The following is a 24,047-nucleotide window of genomic DNA, read 5'->3' on the forward strand; positions in this document are numbered from 1 at the left end:
TACAATTTAACTTACAAATTTTTACCCATGTGAGTATAAAATAGGATTTTGTTGTGATTTTAGTTTATAGATTTTAGTTTATACTTATCAGATTATCAATGAGATTTCACATTTACTGGTCATCTGAACATCTGGTTCTGTGAGCTACCTGATCATATCCCTTGCCCAATTTTCATGAGACTGTTTTAGCTATTTATGATTGAGCTGTATTTCTTTAGGAATTCCAGATACCCTTTCTTGTTCAGTCTTAAGAATGACAAATATCTCTTCCAAATCTATGGGCTGTCACCCTAGTTTTTGAAGTTTTAGTTTTAATGCATAATTAGGTGTAAGACAATGCAAATTAAAGCCATAGTGAAATACTATTACATTCCTATGAGAATAGCTAAAATTCAAAAAACTGACTATATCACATGTTGTCATGAAGTATCAAATGGTGCGATCATGTCAGGAAACATTTGGCAGCACAAAAAACGTTAATCATTTATCTACCATTCAACCCAGCCATTCTTTCTTGGATGGACCCAAGAGAAAAGGAAATATACATGTAGATCTGTACATGAATGTTTACTGTAGCTTTATTTGTAAAAGCCAAAAACAAAAAGCAACCCAAATGACAATAAACAGTTGAGTGGAAAAACAAATGGTGGTATATAACATACAATAGAAAACTACTCAGCAATTAAAAAGGAAAGAACTATTACTGATTGTGTGAACAAATCGCAGAATAATTTTGCTCAAAGTCATCAGACATAAAACAAGTACATAATGTGTATGATTCCCATTCATAAAACTCTAGAAAACGCAGACTTACCTATAATGACAGAAAGCAGATGGGGGGTTACTTAGAGGGGGAAGCATGGGGAGAAGCAGAGGAGCTTACAGAGCCACAAAGAAAGTTTGGGAGAAAATGGTTCTATCTTGACTATGGCAATGGCTTCATGGGTGTACATATTTGTCAAAACTTACCAAAATATACACTTTAAATACACGCAGTTTATCTCACATCAATTATTCCTCAAAAAAGCTATTAAAAAAAAAAAGGCACACAGATGCATAGATCCCTGCCCTTACTTCACCTGGTTTGAATTTCTCATGTCAGTTTAGTAAAAGGTTGCTGGTTTAATTCTCTGGAGGAGACAAAATAAAGTCTCTGGGCCAAGGGAACAACACGCACAACTATGAGTGGGAATACTAAGGAGAAAAACAAGAACATTTAAATAAATATGTATATACTGAATGCTACCAGCCAAAGTCTCAATCAATAGTAATCAATAGAAAATACAAATTATTTTCAGACAGTCTTAAAAATTTATTCTAATTATCCTTTCAGGAAAGCTACAAGAGGAAGTATAATACCAAAACAAATGAGTGAGCCAAGAGAGTAAAAGCCATGAGAATCAGGAAATGTGAATCAACCCAAGACAGAAGTAAAGGAAATCCCTAGGATGATAATTAATATAACAATACCAGGAGACAGCTATGTATCAGGCATAGGAAGAAATTTTAAAATTTCAAAAACCAAATTCAAAACATGAATACAGTGCTTACTTTGGCAGCACATACACTAAAATTTGAATGATAGAGATTAGCTTGGCCCCTACACAAGGATGATACATTAAAAAAAAAAAAAAGGCAAATGGACATGTCAAATAACTATTTAACACTACACATTTTATTTATTCATTCACTATATTATACTTCACACCTACCTACCCACAGTCTAAAACACAAACTCTTTAAAGACAGATAGTTTTCCATTTTGTTCAGTGCTGTGTTCCAAGCATCTAAAACAATGCCTGCTATTTATTTGGTACTTAAACCAAAATTTCCTTAAATAAAAATCCTAACTGTAGGATAAGAATCACTATATGTAAATAACTGGCAATAACATTCTATCTCAAAAGGCACCACTTAAATCACAATGTCAGATGATTTTAATCATTTAGAGAATTAGATCCTATGCTCTATTCCCAGTAAAAATAATTCCATCCTTACAAAACAATAAATCTTAATTGTATCTACTTCCCAAACATGATGGAGAAAACTTGAGGAAAAAAATCAACTAAATTTTATTTCATAAAAATTTCCAGTACAGCACATGTATCACCAGATCTTTTGATTTTCTATAATCTGTATTAAAAAATTTTTAACGTACGTGGCCAAAAATGATAAAGACTTTATTACATTTAATATTTCATTACCTGGTGCTCTACCTCCTGAAGTAAGGATTCCAAAAGTTCTGTTTCTTGCGTTAGAGAAGTCTTCTGACCTATTTAAAAACAGCAAAATACCAATGCTCAGGCTCATTATTGGTTTAAGAATGAAATTCACTAAGTACATTCAATAACAAGGCATCAATTTTAGGACAGCAAAACTTCATTACAGCTACCTTAAAATTTTTTTCCAGAGCTTTTTTTAAAAGATTTTATTTATTTATCTTTAGAGGGAGGGGAAGGAGAGAGGGAGAGAAATACCAATGTACGGTTGCCTCTCATACATCCCCTGCTGGGGACTGGCCTGCAACCCAGGCATGTGCCCTGACTGGAAATCGAACCGCGATCAATCCACTGAGCTACACCAGCCAGGGCTCAGAGCTTTAAAAGAGGTTGAATTTAATATTGCAGCAGCTTTGACAAGAGGATTTCAGAACCAACTCTAACTACCATTTTAAGTAAAATGCAATTTAGGTCTATTAAATTCACCTGAGAAATATACAATGACAATGTACTTTGTAAAGAAAATAATGTTATTGCCTATTCAAAAGGACTATAAAAATCTAGAAAAGTAAATTTTTACTCAGTCAACTATTCTGAAATAATTCCTCCCCAAAATTTAACTTGTGGCTCAAAAAGAATGTAGTAAGTTGGCCATATACTTAGGTTAAATGGCAGAAAAGGTATGGTCTTGGAACATAACTTGTAAAAAAAAAGAATCCCCCCCCCAAGAAAAATAGTCTCAAGAAACTGGAAACACAGACGGATAAAGGTATTATTATTATAGAAACTATCAAAAAAGGAAGAAAAAAAACTGTTTGACATGTTTAAAAAAAGTCAACACGGTAGGCACACTTGCCTAATCAGACCATTTTCTTTTGAAAAATCACAAAACCTGAAGAGCTGGAAGCATGCCTCAAGAGGCTAGCAGAAGTTACACTGATTTGGAGCAATGTTTTTGGACAAGGTAACACTTAATAGAAGGAACTTTTGTTTCTTAAACCAATCTTTTGCTAGCCTAAGCAACTCACCAATCTTTTCAAAGACTGAACCTCAAGAAGACTCAGAGCCCCGGGGACCCCAGCAGCACAGAAAAGCACTCACCCATCAGGGTTATAAGCTTGTTCTTCAGCTGTGTGTCTAGCCGAGCAATCATCATCTCCACTGCATTCCTAATTTCCCGGACACGCTCATCTTTTGCATTTCTTACAGCTTCTACATTTCTTTCCTAGAAAATAAGCAGGTAAAAAAATTTTAATTGAAGGATTTTTTAAAACGGAAGCAAACAAACATTAATCGCTGCAATTATTTTTAAGGTTAATTGATTTCCTTTTTAAAAATTATAAGCCAGCCATGGCTGGTGTAGCTCAGTGGATTGAGCAGAGGCCTGTGGACCAAAGGATCGTGGTTTGATTCCCAGTCAGGGCACATGCCTGGGATGCAGGCCAGCTGGGGATGCACGCGAGGCAACCATACACTGATGTTTCCCCCTCTCCTTCCCTTCCCCTCTAAAGAATAAGTAAATAAAATCTTTTAAAAATTATAGGCCAATACTTCTTATTGTTCACATATCACAGAAAACTCATGGCTTTAAAGACATTATATACAATGAACTGAATAAAGAAGTTTTTAAAAATAGATAAAATAAATTGATAAATTAATAAACAATGAATAAAAGATAGGTATATAATTATAAAAATTGGCTTAGGTATCATCTACAGAACACATACTCAAAGCCCCAATTGTCTCTCTGATAATAAACCACCATCTGATCCCTGACCAGTGTGGCTTAGGTGGTTGGGCGTTGTCGCTGGTTCGAGTCCAGGTTAGGGCCCACGAGCAGGCTGTGCGTTCCAACCCAGTGGAGGTGCATACAAGCCTGAGGTTTCTCTCTCACCTCAATGTTTCTCTCCCTCGTTCCCCCTCCCTTCCTCTCTAAAAGTAAATAAATAAAATCTTAATACCCCCCCACTATTTGAAAACAAGTATTACCAAAGTCAGTTCACATCATGCAAAACACTAAAATACATTTACAAAATTTTAAAACCGTGTGTACTCACTCTAATTTACAAAGTTTTTCATTGTATTCAAAAAAATAGATTTTCAAAGATTGCAGAGCACATATAAAATGTATAATAGCATACCTCAGAAAATAAACAGCAGCATTTCCTATACTTACTATTATTATAAATACCAGCAGTGAGAATCTCAACCTAGAACACTTTCCCTAGTGACCAAAATATAACACTGCTGAGTAAATATTAAAATAAAAGGTAGTTAGATAAAGGCCGAACAGACACCAAACATTTGTTTATATCCCACAGGATTTTGTAGATAGATACAAACAACTCAAAAACACTACATTCTGTATGAGGGAGGCTATAAACAATGATCTGAATTTTTATTCCTAAAGGGGTTGTAAAACAAAGATGACATCTTAAGTTAGGAATGGTCCCTAAACCTCATTCATAACCATTACATTCTGACAACTTTAAACACAATACATTCCCAAAGTACATTTAGTATTGAATTGTTTGAAGTTTATTGTATATAAATGGTAAGTAGCTCACTGACACTGTTTGACCCATACAGCATCGGAAGAGTACTATTTTATACAACTCTTTCGATTCTGCTGATTTCCAATTCTGGACATCAGAAACAATTCATTCCTTGGTAACAAAAACTCCCGTAAGTTGGGGGTCCAAAGAATGAATGACTTAGTGCCTTTCTAAAAGTCAGTATTCATTCTATAAAACACATGTTTATTTAACTGATCCTCTGCTTCGTGTCAGAGGCAATTCCCTGGTTCCAACTGTAGACAAGGCCAGCGATTTGAATCCCAATTCCTCAGCTAGTTTGAAGTTGGTGAGACTTGGCTATAAACATATGCTATCAAATTTTCAAGTCTTGATTTCAACATCTGACTTACATCATGAAAAAATAAATCACATAGTACAGGCTATAAAAGGGATAACGTCTTACCACTTCTTGAACTAAACTAATTAGCTCCATGAGACGCCGACGAAGTTTGGCTACCTCTTCGTTCACTTTAGTAACATGCTGCTCGTAAATTTCCGCCAAAGGTTTAAAGGTATGTCCACCGTGCTATTTAATGAATAAGAGTAGCTTCAGAACATCTTCATATCTCACCTGCATTTACATTCTTTTATTAACACCCTACAAACACCAATGTCCTGGTAAACATTTTCAACTGAATTGTATCTTTTTGGCTGCCTTTACTTTGTTAAACAAGCCAGAAGTTGCTTAAACCACTGAACACCCAGTCTCTAGCACCACTGAATAAATTAGAAAGACACTTGAGAGAAAGACCCATGGTACACTATTAGCAAAAGCAATGAACCTACTCCTCCTACCAGAGTTACTGCAGAAACAGAAGGACCATACAAATTAACCTTACAAAGCCAGCTATATTAAAAAAACTTTTTGGGGGGAGTTGATAACCTAAAATCAATTTCCTATCCAATTTTAGTTATTGTAATTTATAACTCTCTGAATTGGTAAACAGAACTTAAACTTCTATTATAAGAAATTTCCTATAACATAATTTATTTTGTTCACCAAAACACCGAGCCATGGTCTCTAAGAAAAGAAAAAGATGTGGATTTTTGCACATCGACTTAAAATATGGAAAAAATGTTTCCATTGCTTCTTACAAAATCCTTTATTTAAAGTACTAAATTGTGGGAACTGATATTTTTCTAGTCAGCCCAGGAGTATTCAAATTCCAGCAGCAAGCTCTCTTATTTGGAGCTCTACTCCACCAACTTGCATGCCGTTCTCTCTCTAAAACATGTGATGACCAAAGAATGATTAACTCTCATTGCTAACAGCCACTTCTAGGTGTCTAACCACCTTCTGCTCCCACTATGGCTAACTTTCCCCACCAAAAATGTATTATTTATTCTCAAACCTATTTATGTCTATTGTACTTATTACTCTAAGTATATAATAATATTGATTAAACACTAGAACACAAATATAAAATTAAAAAGTTATTTCTAGGAAAACTCGAATGTTTTAGACTTGATAAAGGTAAGTAACCTTAAAAAACTATATTTAGCCCTGGTTGATGTGGCTCATTGGATTGAGCACCAGCCTACTAACCAAAGGTCCCTGGTTTGATTCCCAGTCTAGGACACATGCCTGGGTTGCAGACCAGGTCCCCAGTTAGGGGGTATGCGAGAAGCAACCACATATTTGATATTTCTGTCCCTCTCTTTCTCCATCCCTTCCCCTCTAAAAAATAAATAAAAGCTTAAAAAAAGAAGCTAAAAAAAAAACCCCTAAATTTTAATTAGATTGGAAAAAATTAAAAACAAGTAATAAGATATAGGTATTTACATTCATATTTTCATATTTTTCAAAGTTGTTGCTCCACTTTAAATAAACCAAAACTGGAAATTGTGGCCAGGACATGAGATCGACTGACCTTTAATAAACAAACAAAAACAAACAAACAAACCTTGATCCTACAACAAAAGATCTGCAGATGGATAGACATTTTATATGTTTACAATGAAAAGAAAATATTTATTCAAGGAATACACATCCCATAGCAAAACCTCCCACAAAAGATGTTTTTCTTTAATAACAGAAGGAATGATACTGTTTGTTATAAAGCAGAATCATTTAATTTTCACTCTATAAACAGTAAAATATTACTTTCCATCTAAATCAAACAACCACTTCAGTGTTTTCTAGTCTCTAAAACAATATGCTGAATTTGTTCTGCTCACCATTCCTCCCCAAAGTGCACACTGATGGCAGATACACTTCTTACAAGTCCAGCAAAATACACTAAGTTTTTCATGGTGATTTTCACATCTACATGTTATGAAAAAAAATACAGTTATACATTAAATTAATACTGGAACATAATTACCTCAACACATTCCTAAGTCTGGGAAAGCTGGTCAATTTTAAACAATTATATCTAAGAAAACAATATAAACTGTATTCCATGCTTCTGTAAACCAACCTAAAGAATTACATTGGAATACAATTTTTTTTTCAAATACTATTTTCATTAATCTATAAAAACTCAGAATCACATGAAAAATGCAGAACAGTTTCTGAATAAAGTACAAATGTGACATCATTTCCTAGCATCACTACAGATCAAGGATTTTCAATCTTTTTCATCTCATGGCATATATATACTAATTACTAAAATTTCGTGGCATACCAATAATATATTTTTTGCTGATCTGACAAAAAACAAGAGTTCTAATTTTTATTATTCATTCACGCTGAATAGCTATTACTGTGTTGACTGTTATCATTTTACTTGACAATCCAAAAGAAGCCAGTGCCCCTGACTAACCAGTCAGGTAACACTTTAAATTTTTTTGCGGCATACCGGTGTGCATCTACTGCTATAGATGATAAATTCTAGCCTGCTCCTACATTTTGGGGCAAATCAGATTATGTGAGATTATATTCACACACAAATCCTTTTGCTAAACGTGATTAACTGTACAAACTAATTGCAGATCCTCATGAAAAATGAACTCAATTTTTAAGCTTTCCTGTATATGCTGCTTGTTTCGGCAGCATATGCACTAAAACTGGCATGATAGAGATTAGCATGGCCCCTGAGCAAGGCTGACTCGCAAACTTGTGAAGTGTTCCATATGTTAAGAAATAAGTAAGCTGGATATCTACTTGCAAAAGAATGAAGATGGACCTGGTATAAACTGAACTGCATACCACACCCCCCAGCCCACCCAATTTCTATGTTGAAAGTCCTAACATAACTGTTCTAAGAAACAGGGCCTTTTTTTTCAAATCAGTTCTTTTTCCTTTTTTAATGTGGCTACTAGACAACTTAAAATTGTGTAAGTGGCACACATCACACTTTTACTGGTCAGTGCTGCCCTAAAGTGACACATATAAAGTAGCTGAGTTAACATCGCATGCTTTTAACTTTGGTGAAACTGACTCCTTTACTTTTATCTGCTTCAGCTATTAAAATATATGATCTTTAAATCATTTTTTTATTACTGTTCAAACACAGTTGTCTCCATTTCCCCACCACCAATTTCCCCCGCCCCACTCCCTTTCCTCCCCGCTTCTGGCTCTGTCCATGGGTCCTTTATACATGTTCCTTGAAACAGGGCCTTTCAGGCCGTCAGTGTGAAGTGTGTGTACGTGTAGTGAAAAAGCCACATGAGGACACAGAGAGAAAAAGCCTTATCCAAGTCAAGGAGAAAGGTCTCATCAGAAACCGAACATGACAATACCTTGACTTTGGATTTCCTTTCAGCCTCCAAAGCTGTGAGCAAGTAAACACACTGTTCAAGCCACCTGGTCTGTACTATTCTGTTAAAACAGCCCTGGTAGAGAGTGTGTGACGATGTGAACATGCTTAACACTACTGAACTGTACACTTAAAAATGGTTAAGACAGTGAATTTTATGTTATATTTTACCACAATAAAAAAATCCCTTCAAGTTTCCTCTTGCCTTTAAAGAGACAGTGTTGTATTTGTTCTGCTCATCATTGAAGTACACTGAGCTTAAAGAAAAATACCCAAATAGGCCTACATTTTATATTCTCATTTATAAGTAATTTAAGTATCAAAGAGAAAATTAATAAAGATATGAAGAAACAGCATATTAGTTATTGTCTGGAAGCTCAGTTAGTATGATTTCCATACCATCAAATTTAGAATATAGCTTTTAAAATACAGGAAACTTATCAGAACAATTCTTAATCAATGACCTACAGGCACCTTCAGCAAACCCAAGGGAAGCCAGGAGGCATCAAGAGGCAAAGAAAAGAGATCAGCAACCGTGGCAGTCCCACTAGGCTCTGATGAAAGCAGCATCAGCCTGGCCAGTGCGGCTCAGCTGGTCGGGGTGTTGACCCCATAAACTGAAAGGCTGCGAGTTTCATCACTGACTGGTCAGGGTACATGCCCAGGTTGTGGGCACAGCCCTGGTCAGGGCATGTATGAGAAGGCAACTGATCGATGTTCCTCCCTCTCTAAAAGCAATAAAAATATGTCCTTGGGTGAATATTTTTTTAAAAAGTTACAAGGGTCTTTCCAGAGAGTAATATCTGCACCACGCCAGAAAAAAAAAATGTATTTACCTACAAAACTAAAAAAAACAAAAAACAAAAAACCCCAGACCTGGCTGGTATGGCTCAGTTGACTGAACACTAGCCTGTGAACCAAAAGGTGGCTGGTTCAATTCCCAGTAAGGGTACAAGCCTGGATTGCAACAGACCAGGTCCCCAGTTGGGGGCGTATAAGAGGCAACCACTTTATCTGTCTCTTGCACATTGATGTTTGTCTCCCTCTCCCTCCCGTGCTCTCTCTCTAAAACTAAATAAAAATAAAATCTTTAAAGATAAATCCTTCAATCCTTTCATTAAAATAACATAAAGCAAAACCCATTAAATAACAGAAATGGAGACGTACTTGTCCTTTTCATTTTCTTCATGTTTGGTGAGACTACAGAGTTGAAGAGTATCGAGCTGCTGCGTTACTTCTTCTGCCCAACGACAGTTCACTAGTTCTCGCAGCTGCAGTGGAGCACTGGAGAGAAGACATATACATACACTTAAGTAAAGAACTTGAGATTATTTTCTAAAATAAACACGTTCAAAAGGCAAATATGTGAGGTTATGGCTCTGTTAATTAACTTGATGGAAGAAAATCCTCTCACAATTATACATATATCAAATCCTAACTTTAAATATCTTACGATTTTTTAAATTACAGTATATCTCAATAAAGCTGGAAAAAAGAAATGATTAAGAAAACACATTCCTCAAAACAGAGCTCACAATCGCATTCATACTATATTACTAATATAACAAAGACACAATAAAAAGTATGTACTGTAACTTATTTTTATGTCAATGTTAATCACTTAAAAAAAAAAACCTAAACAAAAAATACTGACGATTCAGATTACAGATTGAATTCTTAATTCTTTATTATAAAGCTATACTGTCCAAAATGATAGCCACTAGCCATATGTGACTATTTAAAATTCGTATTAACCCTAGCCAATATGGCTCAGTTGGCTGGAGCATCATCCCACAGACTGAAAGATGGTAGGTTCAATTCCCAGTCAGGGCACAAACCTAAGTTGCAGGTTCAATCCCTGGTCAGGACACGTATGAAAAGGGAACCAACCAATTGATGTTTTTCATATCAACGTTTCTTTCTCTCCTCCTCCCTCCCTCCCTCTTATTTCTTTCTCTCTCTCCCTTCCTCTTTCTCTAAAAGCAATGAAAAATGCCCTCAAGTGAGGATAATTAATTGAAATATAATAAAATAAAATTCAAAGTAAAATAAAGTAAAAATAAAATTTTATTAGTTACACCAGATATACTTGAAGTGCTCAATTGCCACATGTAGCTAATGAAGTGGATAGCAACGTTATAAAACATTTCCATCATTACAGAGTTCCATTTGATAATGCAGTTCTTAAAAGGTAATACATGAAGAAAAATTGGCAAAAGATGTGGAGATAGTTTAAGATAAAAGAAATATAAATGTCTAAAAATAGTTCTAAAGATGCTCAGTTTAATGGTTTTTAAAAAAACATTAAAAATGAGATACAATTTTTCACGTAGCAGAATGAAAATAAATGACAGACTGCCCTGACTGGTGTGGCTCAATTGGTCAGGCATCATCCCGCAAAGTGAAAGGTCGCCAGCCAGTTCGAGGCCACTTGGTTGGGTTGCATGTTCGGTCCCCAGTAAGGGTACATAAGGGAGGAAACTGATCAATGTTTCTCTCTGACACTGATGTTTCTTACCTTCTCTTTCTCCCTCCCTTTCCCACTCTCTAAAAATGAATAATTTTTAAAAATGATATAGGTAATAGACAGCATTCATACGAATGTGAGGAAAAGGAACTTCCACATCTTTTATTAGGAAGGCAAAATGGTAAAAAAAAAAACAAACTATCCTTCAGTGTGGTCTGACATCATTGTCTGAAATAACCAGAGTGGAAACAATCTAAATGTCTCTCAATATAAACATAAATAAATGTATGATCACATAATAGATTAAACATTTTTTAAAAGATTTTATTTCTTTACTTTTAGAGGGAGGGGAAGGGAGGGAGAAAGAGAGGAAGAGAAGCATCAGTGTGTGGTTGCCTCTTGCGCACCCCCCACTGGGGACCTGGACCAAAACCCAGACATGTGCCCTGACTGGGGATAGAACCAGCGACCCTTTGGTTCAGAGGCAGGCACTCAATCCACTGACCTGCAACAGCCAGGGCTATTTAAACATGTTTTTGAATGACACGTGTGTACCAACAAAGGTATATTTTTCATTTAAAAAGCAAAAAAGTATTGTATCATTTGTGTTGTAAGAAAAATAATATGTATACGCATCAGTATACACACAGAAAACTGTTTAGAAGAACAGACACCAAACACAACAGTTTCACCTGAGAGTGTTACTTCATAAAAAGACTAGGCAGGGAGAAACAGTCAGAAGTCTTTTTATTTTATACTTATCTATACTATCAAGATTTTCTAAACCAGAAACCTTGAAAAAATTTTTTCATTATAAAAAGTAAGTTAAATGAAAAGGGCCCTGGCTGGTGTGGTTCAGTGGACTGAGCGTCAGCCTGCAAGTCCAAAAGTCACTAGTTCAATTCCTGGTGAGGGCACAAGCCTGGGTTGCGGACCAGGTCCCCAGCTGGGGGCACAACCACATGGATGTTTCTCTCCCTGTCTTCCCCTCTCTTTAAAATAAATAGAATCTTTTTTAAAAGGTAAGATAAGAAGTTGCACATGATCTTCTATAGAGGGTAAACAATGTAATGCATTCTACATAATTCTAAGTCAGATAAATTAGTTTGCACTGTTGTATCTAGAAAGATTTCTTTCCAGTGGTATTTACAAAGAGGAGAAATGCAGCAGACTGCAGAAAGAATTTTATTAATGCTCTGGCACCCTCCAACTCCACCACCTTATTATTTTCCAAATTCACAAACAATCATAGCAAAACAATTACCGGCAATGAGGACACTGAGCTCTCTGCTCTGTCAGCCAGCGCTGAGGAGGCAAAAAACAAAATAATTAGATTTTGATTATAGAAACACCATTACTTTAATTTGTACATATTGAATACTTATACACCAAATTTAATGAATTTAACTCTCCAGTGGCTGCATTAATTATATATTTATATTGTAGAAACAGTTAAACCACCCTCTTGTTCTCATTATCATTGTGATCAGGACCAACTTCCAAGGGATAGGACTCATCCCAAAATAGCTGAGAAACTGTTCTCTCACAGGAAAGGAAGTGATCCTAGGAGACGACTCGGATCTCACAGGGAAGATGTGTAGAATCTTCACAAAAATTACAATACTTGTCACCATTATCTCCAAACATAACCCACAGGAATGATGTACTTCTAACTAAATCCCAAGGAAGTTTAAGGTACTACCAAATACCTTTTTAGAAAAGCAATCTAATTTTGAAGTACATACATTATACACATATAAATTAGATCTGATATATGAATAAACAATATAGTAAAACCTTATGAGTTCTACAGTTCAATAACTTAAATATCTACATAACTTTGTTTCCTCATAATTGTAAAAAGGTTTTACAAAACCTTTAAATTATAAAACGTCTCCATTAAATCTCAAATGCTAGTAATTTAATTGATTTAATCATTACTGGATGGAGAGCAGTATCACACCACATGCAAAGGAGATGCTAAGTCTACCCAGTGAAGCTATCATTGAGAACTGAAGGGCAGATAGAGCTTCCTGGACAAGAAAAAACTATAGGAGTTCATCATCACCACACCAAACCATTATTATATGAAATGTTAAAGGGACTTATTTAAGGAAAAGAAGATCAAAACTATAAATAATAAAATGGCAAAAAATACAAATCTATCAACAACTAAACCTAAAAAACAAAGCAAAAAAAAAACAGAGACAGAATCATGGATACAAAGAGTGTCTTGATAGATGCCAGATGAGAGGAGGTGTGGGAGAAGGGGTGAAGAGGTGAGGGGATTAATAGGTAGTCAAATAGGTAGTCACAGAAAAGCCACAGGGATGTCAAGTACAGTACAGGAAATGGAGTAGCTGGAGAACTTAGAGGCGTCACTCATGGACATGAACAAAGGTGGGGGGCTGCCTGAGAGGAGTGGGGACAGCTGAGTGGAAAGGGACAAAGGGAGAAAAATTGGGACAGCTGTAACAGCTCAATCAATAAAATGTTTTTTAAAGATTGCCTGATTGATTTATGGACAGAAGGGAAGGGGGCAAGGGAGGAAGAGAGGGGGAAAAACATCAATGTGTGGTTGCCTCCTGCATGACCCCTACTGGGGACCTGGCCCGCAACCCAGGCACGTGCCCTGATTGGGAATAGAACCGGTGACCTTTTGGTTCGCAGGCCAGAGTGCAATCCACTGAACCACACCAGCCATGGCTAAATAAATAAAATTGTAATAAATAAATAAATAGATAGATAGAATATGGCCATTTTAATACTCTGGGAAAAACAATGTTTCTCCCAAACCAAAACCAAAGGTGTGAACAATATTAATGCACAATATTAAAAAATGTCTTTACAATATTTCCTCCACATTCGACTAAATAATTAATTTTTCTCTATTACGCGGAAGAATCACAAGCTTCAGACAGTATTCAGACTTCAGTCTGATTCTTTGCTCTGGCACTTAATAACCACAGAACACTACACAAGTGACAGAGCTCAAGCCTCCTTGATTATACACCACAACCAACTGGAATTTATTACTAAAATTCACAGTTCAATATACAAAAATCATTCAGTGCCATATACCACATAACAAAATAAAGGGAAAAAGATATCTAATCACCTGAATTGCTACAAAAAAGGCCTCTGACTAAATCTAGTATCCTTTCATGATAAAAATACTCAAGACATGGAAGGGAACTTTCTCAATTTAATAAGGCCTTTATTTTAAAAACCCACAGCAAACATCGTCTTCAATGGTTAAGGATTGAAAACTTTCCCCTTAAGATCAGGGAAAAGACAAGGACACCTGCTTTCAACACTTCTGATCAATATAATACTAAAAATTTCAGCCACGGCAATTAAGCAAAAAAAATAAAAGAATCACAAGGGACCCCAAATAGCCAAAACTATGTTGAATTTCCTGATTCAATTTACTGCAAAGCTACAGTAATCGAAACAGTTTGGTGCTCATGTAAGGAGAGAAACATACCAATAGAGAGCCCAGAAGTAAATACAAAGGGACAAATATTGTACAACTGCACTTATATGAGGTACTTAGACTAGTTCAATTCGTAGAGACAAAAAATAGTGGTTTCCAGGGGTTGGGAGTGAAGGTACTGGATAGAATAAAAGTAGGCATCCTTGTCTTCTTCCTGAACTTAAGGGGAAAGCTGAGGTGCTACTACATACCTATGAGAATGGCTAAAATTCGAGACCGAAAACACCAAATGCTGACATTAATGTGGAAGAACCAGAACTCTCATAAACGGCTGGTGAGAATGTAAAATGACACAACTATTTTAGAAGATAGCCTGACAATTTGTTAAAAAGTCCAACATACACCTACCATATGATCTAGACAGTCCATTCCACATTATTTACCCAAGAGAAATGAAAACTTAAGTCCATTCAAAGACTGGTACATATGTTCATAGCAGTTTTCTATGGAAATGCCAAAAAACTAAAAGCAATCCATGTGTTCAACAACAAGTGAATGTGAAGAGTATGGTAACTACAGTTTACAATACTATGCTGCAGACTTATAAATTGCTACGAGAACAGACTTATCAGTCCTCATCACAAGAAAAAAGTTTTGTGACTATGTATGGTGACAAATGTTACCTAGACCTAGTGTAATCATCATTTTGCAACATATACAGATCCCAAATGTAGAAAGGTGTTGTACACCTGAAACTAATGTAATGTTTTACATGTCAATTATCCCCCACTTAAAAACAAAACAAAAACAGGTGAGTGCATAAATGATGGCATTTACATACAATGCAATGCTACTAATGACCAATCAAAAGGAATACTATTGACACACGTGATGTAAATATGAAATAATTCTGAGAACAAAAGCAAAAACAAAAAAAATACATAAGAGTACATATTGTAAGATTCCATTTGTATAAAATTCCAGAAAATCCGAACCTATCAGTAGCGACAGAAAGCAGATCAGTGGTTGCCTGGGAACAAGACAAGCAGAAGGAGGCATTACCAAAAGGCACAAAGAAATTTTGGAGGAATGCAGGTATTTTCACTATCTCAACTGTGGTGATACTTTCTCAGGTATATACATTTGCCAAAACTTATCAAACCACACACTTTAAGTATGTGCAGTTTATTGCACGTCAATTATACCTAAATTTTAAAAGGCTGCAAAATTAGAAACAAAAGAATGTCAATAATTATAGGCAAACATAAAAGTGGTACTAATCTGAAAAAAATAAAGAAAACAAAACAAAGTGAGAATTATGGGGACCAAAAAGGGTGTTTAAATTTAAAAAATGGGAAACAAGTAATAAGAGAGAATCAATTAAGTGTAGTTAGATAATTAAAGGCAACTGAGCGTGAAAACCTAAGATAATGTTACCACCTTTGGAGTGTGTGTGTGTGAGCATCAGTCCTGGGTAGAGAACTGGAATGGGAGTCCAATCCTAGTCATCAACTACTAACAAACTTTGGACACGTTTATTTAAGGGTCTGGACCTTAGCTTGTTTTATTCAATGACATGAGTCCCTGTACTTTCATAGGCAGTTAAATTTCCATGGTCAAGTGAACAGAGGTGGGATGAAAGAGAGGGGAAGGCACTGAAATGAACGATATTACAACTTGGGTGGAGTGCCCAGCTTTTCAAGAACTTTGCTCCTGTAATTATTCCTGTCTCTCCAGCATCAATTATTCTGTTTACTGGTTCAGCAAGATATAAATCTTCTCGAAAAAGGGGGAAAAATGTTGACTCTCAACATCTCCCTTCTAACCACAGCCTTATTTCTCTCCTTTACTACAAAATTCTGAGTTTTTCATACTTGCTGTCTCACTCTCCTCCAACTCTGCAAGCAAGTTATTGTTCTCCGTTCCCACTAAAACTACTCCTCAAGGTCACCACCAATGACCCACAAATTCTCAAATCCAAAGGTCACTGCCCAGGCCAGAACCATATGACACAGCTAACCCACTCCTCTTCTAAACATGTTTCTCACTTCAATTCTATGATGCCTCACTCACGGCTCCTTCTTATCATCTGCTGAATCTTCTTCCTCCTCCTGACCTCTACAGGTTGAGCAACACACAGTTCAGATGTAAAAATCTCTTTCCACAGGAGGTAATCTGGTGAACTCACCTAACCCCTGGCTTTAAATACTATCTATATACTAACAATTCAATCTCTCTAAAGTCCCCTTCCTCAACCCCAGGTTCATATTTCCAACGGTCAAGATCTCTAGTTAAATGAATAATAAACATCCCAAACTTCATATATTTAAAGTTAGTTTTTCTATTTATTGACTTTAGAGCAAGAGAAGGGACAGAGAGAGAGAGAAAAAGAAAGAAACACCAATTTGTTTTTCCACTTATTTATACATTCACTGGTTGCTTCTTATGTGTGCTCTGGCCACGTACCAACGTGGAAAATCGGGACAACACTCTAACCAACTGAGCTACCTGGCCATGGCATAAACTTCATATTATTTAAAAACAAAACTTTTACATCTATAGCCTACTCAAATCTGTTCCTCCCCGAGTTTTTTCTACCTTGGAATGGAATACCATTAATTCATCCAGATGTTATAAAAAACTTTCTCATGTACCATCTGTAAGCTCTACCTCTAAAACGTATCCAGAATTGCCTTATTTTTCACCATCTCTACTATTACCATTCGCCTCTCACTAATAAAGCATATCCTAACTGATCTCCTCACTTCCTCTCTCACCTGCTGACAGTCCACTTTCCACATAGTAACCACAGCAATAGCTTCTAAAACATGTTGTCATTATCATTCAAAAGCTTTCAATGGCTACCATCACACTTAGAATAAAAGCCAAGGTCTTTACTAACGTCCTCAACAACATCTCTAAACTCATGTCCTTTTTTTTCACTCTTCCTCTGTCTACTCTGCTCCAGCTACACTGGCTTCTTTGCTATTTCTCAATATACTAAGCATCTTTCTTTCTCCAGGACTTTGCCCCTGCCCCTTCTAATTTCTCTGCCTGGATACTTTCTTTCCTTAGATATTCACGAAACTCCCACATTTCATTCTGGTCTCCGCTCAAATGCCATCTCCTCAGAGAGACCTTCCCCGCCAACCCTGCCTAAAACAGCTACTGACTTGCCTGTGCCCTCCCCGATGTCCCCCCACTCTAACCCCTTACTCAGTTTCAATTTTGCTAGTACTTATTGGTATCTAATATATATATATATACTTAATTTTTTGTCTATATCCAAACTAGTAAGTCAACTCCTTTGGAAGTCAATGCCTAACTTCAAGTAGGCATGCAATTAATATTGAATAAACAAATGAGTAGCGCATTCAAGAATCAAGACAACTCTAGAAAGAAGATTAGAACCATATTATCCAGATGATCTGACTACAAGGGTAATATATTCTTGAACTTTATCTTTTGGGCAATAAATCTCACAGGCGTCTGGAAGGGAAAAACGTAACATCACTGAACAGCAGCAATATGGCAGCACTATACAAAACAGACTAGAGATAAGAAGAGATTCAAGACAGAGAGATCAGTGAGAAGACAACTATAATAATCTAAGCACGAGGTGATAATGGCTCCATTACTCTATTAGGATGGTAATAATAGGAATAGAAAAGTAGGACAGACATGAGACACTAGGAGATAATTGACAGGACTTCAAAGAGATTTCAAGGTTGACTGGCAGAATAGGACAAAAAGAAGTCAAAAAAGGCAATCAGAGAAAATAACAGGGTGAATTTGATCTGGAAAAAAGCTGACGATGCTTGGAAGGACAATCAGATGTGATATTTATAGCTCAATGCTGAAGGAACAGATTTGGGAGCCATACTTACAGAAATGAAAGTTAAACCTGCAACAGTAAATCAAATGTCCTGAAGTAGATCAAATTTTCCCAGACACCTCAGAGTACAGAATGCCAGCAGCAATATTTAAGAAATATATGCCTCGCCCTGGCTGGTGTGGCTCAGTGGGTTGAGCACCAGACTGCAAACCAAAAGGTCACTGGGTTGGTACCCAGTCAGGGCACATGCCTGGGTTGTGGGGGCCAGGCCCTCACTTGGGGACCTTCATAGAAAGGACTGAATCCATATCCAGACTCTATCACTTAATTAACTACAGTGATAGAGGCCAATGACTTGATTCATCTAGCTTCAGTTACACCATTTATAAAACTTAAGCAAATCCTGGCTAGGTAGCTAAGTTGGTTAGAGCATTGTCCAGATACAGCAAAGTTGTCGGTTTGATCCCCCAGTCAAGGCACATACAAGAATCAACTAATGAGGCCCTGGTCAGGCAGCTCAGTTGGTTGGAGCTTTTGCCTGGATACACCAAGGTTGTGTTTGATCCTCAGTCAGAGTCAGAGCACATCCAAGAAACCAACCATGGCCCCGGCTGGTGTGGCTCAACCGGTTGGAGCATCATCCTGTACACCAAAAGGTTGTGGGTTCAATGCTGACTGGGGCAGATACCTGGGCTGTGGGCTCAATCTCCAGGTGGGGAGCCTATAAGAGGTAAACTAACAGATGTTTTCCTCTCTCTCCCTTCCTCTCTTTCTCAAAGAAATGAAAAACAGTCCTCCATTCAGTAATGGAGACCGGACTGGGGAAGGACAAATTCATGTTTTTCTCTCCCCTCTTCCTCTCTAAAATCAGTAAATAAAAATTAAAAAGATATGCATTAGTCGCTAGTTTAACAATAATGTAACACCTTACAAGAGGATAGTATTTTTACAGTTTCTAAATTACTTTTAGTTTATTTCACTTAATGCCACCTTATCACCCACCTTCTATAGCCGAGAAAACAAGGTAAAGAGTCTCAGTTTACAAGCGGGAGAACTAGCGGGGTGTATAACCCAGGTCCTCCGCACACAGTACAGTGGCAAACACCACAGGCTCCACCATTTGCCAGCTGTGATTCGAAGCCAATGACTTCTATATTAGAGCTATTACTCTTCGCAGAGGAATATTTATCTCTTTAGGCAGAAATAAGGGACCACAGAGAAAATGAGGTGAAGAGCATGTGAGATGGCTTTGATTTTCTCAGGAAAAGGAAATAATCTACTAAGTAATATGGACAGGAGGGCTTTCGATGGTGGTCTGCAGAGGCGTTACTGAATCCCCACACACAACCAAAATAAGTTCTAACATGTTAAGCCTCCTTATAATTTTGTTTGAGGAGTTAATCTACATTCAACCTAAAGTCACTGGATTCTATTCCTCCCTAAGGTCTCTTGTAACTATAAGATTGTGCGTCTTTATTCTTTGCCTTTGAACCCATTACCAGCTTTTGGTTTTTGTCCAACCCACCAAACAAGTATAACTCTCCCTCCTCTGAGCCTCACAGTGTTTTGTTAGTGCCTCTTTATGATGGTGCCCATTCTTCAATATAAATACAAAGTCCATTCTCTCAATTAGATTAAAACTCCTTCAGGGCAGGCACTTCATCATTTATCTTCATATCCCTCCACCTCAAACACAAGGCAGGCCAGCCCTTTTAAATCACTTATTAAATGGGCAGTGATTCAGTAATGTAAATATACTAAAACTGCAGTGGGCTTTGGTTTCCAGACACTTTATGGCAGTTATCCCTTGATGATTAGTCATCCCCACAGTACTAAACAATATACACTAATGGTCTCCCTATTAAGGAATATTCTAAGACATTTTAAAAAGGCACAAAATTTAAAATAAGAAAAAAATGAAGCAAATGAAGAAAAAATACAACTTACTCTGATACAGCTGAAACAGCAAAGCTTGGAGCAATGAGGACACAGGCGAGCATCTCGCAACTTCTCCATACAAATGAAACATCGGAAAACCTCAGCAATGCTCTGAAAATAATAAAAGATGTAAAGTCCACCAGATTAGACTACTGAATCAAGAGTAAATGCATGCTTAAAGTAATTCACTCGACAACATCTTAGTCATATCAGGACTTGCTTAGTCAGGCCCAGGGTATCCAAGAACATCTAAGCTTCACAATGTTTCTATTCTAAGGAAAGGATATGAAATGCAAACACACAGATTTTCGCACATATATTTTCACTGAAGTGTTAATTATGATGGCAAGAGTCTGGCTAGCCCAAATGTCCAAATATTAATTAAATTACCACAGTTAACACAAATTATGATAGTTACTGCAAATATCTCTTGAATTATTTAATGATATAGAGGGGGGGAAAGCCTGATTTTAACGATAAGAAAAAAGGGCAAACTCTATGCTTAAAGGAACAATATGAACTTTTTACTTTTTCTGCAATTTCCCTAAGGGGGGGGTGAGCTGTTTTTATAATTTTTAAAAAGTTTTAAAAAGAGATATATTCTAATAGCAGTGTACTTTGATCAAGAAAGAAACGAACTCAGAATCCAGAAATCCAAACTTCTGCCCTGACACTGCAACCAAGTAGCTACTTCTTTGAGCGTGAGATTCTGCTGCTATAGAGATTTTTGGTGGCCGCTCTACCAATATTTTAGGAAGAAAAAAAGATCATATAAATAGAAGAAACAGTACTTTCTCTGCATGAAGCCTCCTATGCATTAATTTAGGAAGTAACTGACAAGAAAACATATAATTAAATATAGGTTCTTAAATATTTTAAGTTTATTATTACAGTACTCACATTTTATTTTTACTTCATTGCAGGAGAATTAAACTCTCCTAAAATCAAGGTAAAGTTATTGAACCTTTAAAATACCTTCACGTGAAGAATTACGAAGAAAATTACTCAAGTCTAATCATGATGCTGCAGAGCCAGAAAGAACCTGTTAGGTGCAGACATGGAGGGGGGCGAGGTGGGGGTGGACAGTAAGACCACTGGGTGGACTAATTTCAAGTGGAGTGCCCTGTACCATCGCTGCCCTTACTAAAAAGCAAAGACCTATTTAATATTTGGGAGGTCCAAAATTAGACATTATACAATTATGTCCAATAATTGTCCTATTTTTAATGTCTCTAGCCTTTATGAAATACCCCAATCATTTAAAATCACAGCTTACAAGTGTCAGATATAATAAAAAAAAATCGGTTGTTCTGGCAAACTACAGCCCAGTTAAGACAGTAAGAATATATAACCTCATTCACAGGAAGGGCAAAAGTCTACAAAATGTACCGCTGGGAGGAATGATTATCCACTCGGAGGGAGATCTGGATCCGCACAGGAACTCGCAAGAACTGGTAGGGCAGGTCCATCTAATGAATTTGCAGTTTTGCTGTGCACAGGCTGTAGTTCGCAAAAACCCTGTGGGGACTGAGTACCCGTGGAGACAACCTGAAAACGCCAGGATACGCACTACCTGACTGCGAGAACAGTCGGAGCACAGGGACCAGAGGGCTGCAGGGGCAGCACGGCGTGCTTCGCACCTGGCCAGCCCTCTCCACAGCGCAGCGGCGGAGTAGGGTGCTCTAACAGAGACAGGACTAGGGAAAGGCTACCCCATTAAAGAGCACTCAGCGGGGGGCCGAGAGGGTAGTAACCACCAACCTCCGCAAGCCCCCCTCACCTCCACACTCTGTTCATCCATTGCCTCCGAATCCCGGCGGGGCCCTCGGCGACCCACGGAGTCCGTGGTCTGACCTAGTAGGTGACGGCCCGAGGTCGTCAATTCAAATTGCCGCGGAGAACCCGGCGCCCACGTTAGGAGGTTCCAACGACCGCCCCAATAGCGCGCCCCATCGCTTCAGCGCCAGCTACCCCCACTTCGCCATTTTTATCCGCGTGCCCGCCCTAGGGCGCAGTGTGAGGGCGAGCGGTGGCCGCAGCTCCTTCCTCCTCCCCGTTCAGCCGCCGGCAGGGGACCACGAGTTAGCTTTGGCCCACGTGACGGGAGCCTGCGGGCGCGCGCGTATCGAACCGCTGCAGAAACACCGCGGTGCTGGTCTCCAGCAAAGAAGTCGCTGCAGGGAATTCACAAACACCAACGGTAACCAGGACAGCTGGAGGCGCGGTGCGCATGCGCGCAGCACTAGGGGAGCGGGGCGGAGAGGCGGGCACCTAGTTCCCGCGGGGCGGGGGCGCACACGAGATTTGGAGGTTTGCTACTGCAGGTTGCGTTACTTCGACTCCAGTCTGCAAACGGGCAGCCGAGAGCGTAGCGATTGGGAGTGCCCTGCCCCTTGTGTTAAGGGCGGTGCCCCACCCATCTCAAATTTGCGCGCCAAACAGCGGAGTCACCTGGGATTCTTGTGGGAAACACAAAGTCCAGAGCACTCCCTTAGGTATTCGGTCTCCGTGATTCTAGAGGCTTGGGCCACACCAAATCCGCGTTTTTAACAACCACTCGGCAATTTTGGCAGCAAGTGGCTTATGGCCAGCACTTTGTGAAACCGTGGTGCAGAGGTTTCCTGGCTCGTGGTTATTTTCTCTGGGAGGAAGCCCAGAATCTCAGGTTGTAAGGCTTCCGCCCCGCCTATCGAAGCTAAGCTCCGGACTGAAGCCTAGAGCGGTGTAGTTTCTATTTTTGGGGGTGGTTCAACAAGACCACAGATTGTGTAGACGTAAGACCCACACCGTGTAGCCTGCATTTTTTGCCGCTTGAGTTGGTACACTGTCGCCATGAGACTGTACCAAATGGGTATCAGCTGTAGCTAGCTGTATTGCGACTGCTTTCTACAATTTTCTAGCATAGATGTTTATTGCAGGAATTGAAGGTGTGAGACTAGGACGTGCATCAAATTGTTATCTTTCCGTGTATAATGTGTACTTTTGCCCTAACTTTTGAGGGGAAAAAATAATGCATAATACTGTTATGCATACACAGTACTAATTATATATTTATATAAATGTTTATTTTTATTCTTATGCATTAAAAGTGTATGTCTAGAAAACACTAACGATATCTGTACACAAAATAATACCCTGGAATATGACAATCAGTTTTGTTTCTAAATATAAATTGAAAGATTTTCCTGAAAGTTTGGATCAAAAACGTGGGTGCGTATTTTATGTATAGGAGCACATTATACACAGCAAAATATGGTAATTCGAATTTAATTTTTTTATTTCTGGTTTGTTCACAAACAGCTGTTACACTTAGCCCGTGTAAGTGTACACTAGAATGCACGTGATCAACAATAACCGTGAAAGTTCTTGAATTTCAAAGCATTAATTTTTCAAAAGATTTTATTAATTCATTTTCAGAGTGAGGGGAAGGGAAAAAGAGAGGAAGAGAAACTTCCACAGGCTGCCTCTTGACCACCCCCAGCCGGGAACCTGGCCCAATACCTAGGCAAGAGCCCTGACCAGAATCTGAACCAGCGACCTTCCGGTTCGGGGAACAACACCCAAGTCACTGAGCCACGCGTCAGGTAGCATTTGGACTTTCTTATAAGTAGTGGGCAAAAACAAGTTCTTGTAAAATTACGTGAGCAATGGACAAAGATATTTTAGGAAGATTAAGCTGTGACTGAAAAATTCTTTTGCAAAAATTATGTACAGAAACATACTTAATATCAATTGCCTGAGTACTGAATAAAATTAGTATCTGTTACAAAGGTGTGACTTATTTTTCTGTAATTTTTTTAAAAGGCACTTTTTGTTCTTGAAATGTTTAAACAAGACAGGACAACTTTAACTCTCCCAACCCTGTTTTCTCAGCT

The 24,047-nt window shown here is 37.9% G+C and overlaps 1 protein-coding gene and 2 non-coding genes across 6 annotated transcripts in view; 2 read left to right on the top strand and 1 right to left on the bottom strand.

Moving 5' to 3' along the window:
- TRIM37 (tripartite motif containing 37) overlaps positions 1-22,362 on the bottom strand; it is a 98,034-nt gene extending 75,672 nt beyond the window's left edge. Inside the window, exons 1-8 of one of the 4 annotated variants that reach the window (XM_053657233.1) lie at positions 21,953-22,362; positions 20,182-20,283; positions 12,228-12,268; positions 9,664-9,780; positions 6,974-7,061; positions 5,199-5,321; positions 3,321-3,444; positions 2,205-2,272 (exon numbers count right to left, since the gene is read on the bottom strand). In XM_053657233.1, the coding sequence (XP_053513208.1) occupies positions 2,205-2,272; positions 3,321-3,444; positions 5,199-5,321; positions 6,974-7,061; positions 9,664-9,780; positions 12,228-12,268; positions 20,182-20,283; positions 21,953-21,973 (684 nt within the window). In that variant the 5' untranslated portion in view covers positions 21,974-22,362. Of the gene's footprint in view, positions 1-2,204; positions 2,273-3,320; positions 3,445-5,198; positions 5,322-6,973; positions 7,062-9,663; positions 9,781-12,227; positions 12,269-20,181; positions 20,284-21,561; positions 21,704-21,952 lie in introns of those variants that run through there. The other 3 variants (XM_037163737.2, XM_037163738.2, XM_037163739.2) reach the window with 3 other exon arrangements.
- LOC119062724 (U6 spliceosomal RNA) lies at positions 1,544-1,645 on the top strand. The gene has a single exon (XR_005085027.2). It is a non-coding gene; the product is annotated as a U6 spliceosomal RNA (small nuclear RNA).
- Positions 7,774-7,876, top strand: LOC119062723 (U6 spliceosomal RNA). Its single transcript, XR_005085026.1, has one exon. It is a non-coding gene; the product is annotated as a U6 spliceosomal RNA (small nuclear RNA).
- Positions 22,363-24,047: the final 1,685 nt, after the last annotated feature.

Source organism: Artibeus jamaicensis, unplaced genomic scaffold, assembly GCF_021234435.1.
Source record: "Artibeus jamaicensis isolate MK-2021 breed Jamaican fruit bat unplaced genomic scaffold, CSHL_Jam_final contig_1998, whole genome shotgun sequence".
Taxonomy (NCBI): domain Eukaryota; kingdom Metazoa; phylum Chordata; class Mammalia; order Chiroptera; family Phyllostomidae; genus Artibeus; species Artibeus jamaicensis.